Source organism: Cariama cristata, unplaced genomic scaffold (genome assembly GCF_000690535.1).
Source record: "Cariama cristata isolate BGI_N322 unplaced genomic scaffold, ASM69053v1 scaffold10594, whole genome shotgun sequence".
In the NCBI taxonomy this organism is placed as follows: Eukaryota; Metazoa; Chordata; class Aves; order Cariamiformes; family Cariamidae; genus Cariama; species Cariama cristata.
Window position 1 is genome coordinate 13912 of NW_009611243.1, and position 5386 is coordinate 19297.

The following is a 5386-nucleotide window of genomic DNA, read 5'->3' on the forward strand; positions in this document are numbered from 1 at the left end:
GCAGGAATTTCAATTTATCAGTTGCATGTACAAAAATTTAAATACCATTTGAAGAAATATAGGAAAAACAAACACTAGTTACTGGAGAAAAAAAAAATGGAGTAGTTTAAGACCATTGAAATTTACCATCTTTTTCTTGTTCTCTATTCAGAATGGACATTCTAAAGAACAGTTTCTAGACATCCTACTGATGCACCAAATATTACTCACTGGTAGCAGTTACTATTTCTACTCCAAGTCTCTACTACTACTGACTATGAATTCACACACAATACAGACTATACTTGTGAAATAAAGTGGGTTTTGTATTTTAAGACATACAGATAAGTCCTGAGGAATAACTATAACCACAGATACACAAAAAGAAATAGAGTGTACTCATGAGAACACTTTTATAAGAACCAAACTAAAGCAAAAAGCTTTTAATACTTGCCTATGATTAAAACCAACCTTTCAGGTTGTTCATGATTTTTCATTAAGAACAATGAATTCAAACTCCCAGGTATCTTTTGATTAGAATCATCTGCAATTGAACAAATACTTACCATGATGGCATAGCCATGTTCATGTTCAAAGAAACCGGCATAACTGGCCTAGAATGAGAATGAATACCACTGACGTAAGAGATGTACTGAAATTTAATAAAGCAGATGGAGTTATGTCATGAAATTACATATCCCTAATTTTGTCTTTCTTTTAAACTATAATTAGCATTAGCTACCTTGTAGCATCTCTTCAAGAAATCTCTCTTCAAACCTGCCAGCCCAAACACATTTAATATTCAGGGCTGAATTACCACTCTTTGGACACCAAGCAAAACATTAATGGGCTGCTTTATATATATGGGTGTGAGTGCATATATATCATACATGTTATCTATCTCTCTCTCTCTCATTTAGTTATTTCTAAGTAACGATTCCATACACATGCTCAGCAGACAAAGGCACCTTACACAGCAGGATCAGGAAACCTAAGGAAGCAGCATAGTGGTGGGTAAGAGTCTAGCCCCACAGGCTTCTCACAACAGCTGAAACTGCTTAAGCAGCACCTGCCTTCACTGCAGGACTCATTCCCACCTCTATGCTGCTGTATGGTATCTTTTCTGACATTCCAAGACAGCTTCAATGGACCCTGCCATGGATCAAATCTGGCTATAGTTTTAATCTATTGAAAGTGAGGAACATTAAGTTCTACAGAGAAAGAAGGCTGAAAGAAGACAAAGGGCAAGCAAAGAGAGCAGCAGATATTGCTAAGCTCTTCTTGAACAGCTTAGCAAAGCGTGGCCATGTGGTAAATCAGTAATACGCCAACACATTGCTTATCTCCCTGTCATACCTGCTACATGTCTCCCAAGACTGTTGGGGCAAAAGACAATCTGAATTTTGTGTTAAAATAAATTAAGATTATACTTAATTAGTTTTTCTATCATTAAGTAAATACTGGATAGATCTTAATGTTTTATTTACTGACTCCTGACCCTGCTCAGAAGTATTTCACTTCTCACATTGCACAAAGACAGCTCAAATTGCATTATTCACTAAAAATATGAATATCCCTTGCATATTTGAAACTTGCCATAGGTAACAGGGAAATTTCATCTACTATACATGCACCTGAGTTTAAGAAGTACATGCACATAATACAAAGTATATTTAATGGTCAATAAAATACAAAAAAATTACTCCCTGTTAAGACTGGCTTTTAACAAATGACTGTTGGGGGAAAAAAAAGCAACAAACAATTCAATCTAGTGAAAACATAGAGTCAAAACAATCTAACTTTGCACATGAAACTTTCCAAATATGTTTTCCATCTGGATTAGTAATAAAAGCAAAATATGAATAAAAATGCAGTTTTGCCCTAAAGTAAATCACACAGCAGTTCCTAAAAATAACAAAATCTTTAATAGCATCAACATTATTTTACAGTGGTTTTTTTAATATCAAAAATGAAATGCAGATACATCCAAATCCCATTTGACTTCCTCATCTGTGCAAGTGTCTTAATATGTAACTCTACAGAAAAAGGTAAAACAAAAAAAGTTCCAAACTTACGCATGTGGGCAAATGTATTTTACATGGGGGCTTTTGATACCCGCGAGCGCTTCTGACCATCCATGCCTGTTAACAAAAGACATATTAAATTGCATTTATATTTTGGTTTAGCTCTTATTTCTATGTTGGTGCAACAGCACAGACCAAGTATGAAATACGCTGACTTACATAAATATAAACACGCTTCTAGAAAAATTTTAACATCGACTGCAGTACTCTATGAATATAGTACTAAGCTTAAAAGGTTTGTTCTGCCTCTGACTATTTGTCGCATATATATAGCCAGGGAGATGTTATCTAATTTGACTATCACAGTTGCGGCACAGCTGCAGAAAGATCACTTTGGCTCTAGGCAAACCTTGCTCTGTATCTGGCTGGCTTTGTTAACTTGGGTGCCACAACGTATGAACGCAGGTACCCTGTTTCCAGGCACCGCTAGCCCAGAGGCTGCTTTGCTGCTCCTGTAGCGCTCAGGCAGCCACATTCACAGCCAACTTTGCTTTTTCTGAACTACATTTCTTGATGAGGGAGAGTAGCGCACTGACATCTAAGCTAACTCCACATGGAGCCAACCTAATCAATCAGACCTATTGACTTTGGCTCAGCACAAACGCTCTTAGATTTAGGCAGTCCTGAACAACACTCCAGATGGCAGGTAGCTTTTTAATCTCAAGCATGTGCTGTATGAATGCACAGAACAATGCGAGATCTGCACAGCAGATGTGTTATCAAGCTTCCTACAAACTAGAAAACTGGTAAGCATGATTTAAATAAACAGCTCGAAAAAACTTACTCCAGGGCTTATCTAGACATGAACCGAGCTGGACCCAAATCTGAACCTGGGTAGAACTACTGCCTATGCCTTGGCTTGCCAGAATACTCAATAGTACCCATATTTCCTGATTTTTTTATCATTATTCAGTATTCCTAACTCACCCACTAAACTAGATACTGGAAAGTTGAGTCTAAGCAGAAAAAACCTTTAATAAATTCATCAGCAACACAGCTGAACTCATCAGACCAACAGCAGACAAGCCATAAAAGCATGTTTGGTTTAGTTTTAATTTTAATATCATCCTACGCTACCTAAAGTTAAAGACACTTCAAACACACAGACAGCACAGACATTTGAAACACTGGCTGTGTATTTCAGCCTACTTCCTACCAATACTTTTCTATGTACTTATTAACAAATTGTGGGTGATATTACTTGCATAGTATTTGCAGTATCATAGAAGGCCAAATAAGAGTCTAAAGGAGAAATATGACTGAGAAAAAATAGGTAGACAAGAATTTGGAGACCTTTTTAGCCAGCTATAAAGATTAATTTGACAAATTTGGAAAGCAGCATTGTATACACATTTATGCAGACTCCTTAGAACAATCCTCTATGCTGTACCTTTTGTTCAGATTTTGACAAGTATGTACCAATCTTTAAGTGCCATTTATATAGGAGCTAAGAGAGAAAAAGAACATAATCTCTGTTAGATAATTCTCAGAAAAAGAAAAATACAGTTGGTAAACTGAAGTGAGTAATTTAAAAATTCTTGTGAAGTAGAACGAGTCAGTTTAACAATTTTATGATTTCCCACTGTCTAACTAGTTCTCTTCAGACAATCCTTTTTTGGGTCACTACTACAGCTTTTCTGGAAAAAAAATGGCAGTATGCCAAAGGCAGTTTTAGCTAATCTGACCTGCAGTGGACTACGAACAAATACAGCTAAATCATTGTATTTCCACAGAGGTGTTATGACTTGTTAATGCATACATTTCAGTATGCTCAGTGCATTTGCAAGCTTGAAACTGTGTGTTAGCTTTGTCACCAAAACAGAAACACCACATTTGTATAAGGAATACAATTTAGGTTAAAGAGCAAATCTCCCTTGCCAAAACCAACATCAACCCGATTTGCAAGGACTCAATTTCCAAAGCCTCAAAACATTCTGCAATCCCTTGCTGAACATTTGGTGCCAAGATGCAGGCAGTACTGCTGCCTCAGCTGCAACCTACCAGCAGAAAGGAAGAGGGATAATGCAAACAAGGTGGTGTGTCAGCACAACAGATGAGAGCAAACATCTCCACTTGTAGAATACTGCCGAGCGCATGGACTTGACTCTTTTTTAAGTGTCCGGGTTATGCAAGTCTCAATTTTGACAGCTGACTTTTTTTCTAATTTTTCAGAAAAAGTTGATGTCTTACACATTGCATGTTTCAACCTACAGGCAACATTCAAGTTCCAGGTAACAAAAACAGAGTTCTTAAAAAAATATTATGTCATTTTATCCCTAAGGGAGCACAACAGACAAAGCATTCATGCTACTTATTTTCAGTATCTAAGCGCCAATTCCTTTAAAGTCTTCCACCAAAAAAGGCTTCAACACACTCCTAACTCGTTAATTCAACAGCTTTACTGAACATATATCTCAGCACACACAAGCTTCAAATGTAAACATTACACTACACCTAGAACGCCTCCCAGAAGCGCCCTACTCTTTCCATTTCTATTCAAAAGTGGAAATAACAGGAACAAGGCAAACAGAGTATTTCACAGCTTATTTGGGCTTGGGGTTTTTTTTTGAGTCTGAAGATCATATTTCAGATAGAGAAATCTGTAGACATTAGGTGAATACTTAGGAGTTTGCTTAGATAAATCAAGTAAGTCTGGATTTTAATGTAAGTATGGCATACTGAAGAAGAAACCATGGACAAACTGCACCTACTAACAAAACAGCAATCCACAAGTCCGGTAAAAAAAAAAAAATAAAAATTTAGACAAGCACAGGAATAACCTCAAGCCCACTCTCAGGAAATCAAATGATCAGAAATCCACAGACTTCTTTTTCCACAAAGTTTGACTGAAGAACAAGAGAGGGATCACATTCAGACCAAATTAGGAAAGTGACTGAAAAGTGAGAAGAAACAGCTTTTGAGGACTTATGCTGGGAAATTTTAAATAAATAGTTGTCACCATCATTCCAGCACACACCAAGTTTCATCTGTCGTTAGCCACTGTACTCAACCAAGGGCAAAATAAGAAGCCTAAGTAACTTTTACCTGCTCCCATCTTTAAAACATGCAGCCTTGTATTTCAAACTGTAATAACTATTAAGTATGTAACAGATCAGAATACACACCCAGTATCTCCCAATCCATGAAGAAAAATGACCTAAAGGAAAACAACAACAACGGAACGATTAAGATCACTAAACAACAAAGGCACCCGACCCCCGTACTACACACGCCCACACAAGACCACACACCGTTCGGAGCACGGGACGACTTTCTCAAAACTCCTCTCGGCCTCGTTCACTTCCCAGCCCAGCCCTCCCCTC

General features: G+C 37.4%; 1 protein-coding gene across 1 annotated transcript in view; it reads right to left on the bottom strand.

Annotated features, from left to right (window-relative positions):
- LYPLA1 (lysophospholipase I) overlaps positions 1-5214 on the bottom strand; it is a 10881-nt gene extending 5667 nt beyond the window's left edge. Inside the window, exons 1-3 of the mRNA XM_009698164.1 lie at positions 5189-5214; positions 2055-2120; positions 546-593 (exon numbers count right to left, since the gene is read on the bottom strand). Of these exons, the coding sequence (XP_009696466.1) occupies positions 546-586 (41 nt within the window). The 5' untranslated portion in view covers positions 587-593; positions 2055-2120; positions 5189-5214. The remainder of the gene's footprint in view (positions 1-545; positions 594-2054; positions 2121-5188) is intronic.
- Positions 5215-5386: the final 172 nt, after the last annotated feature.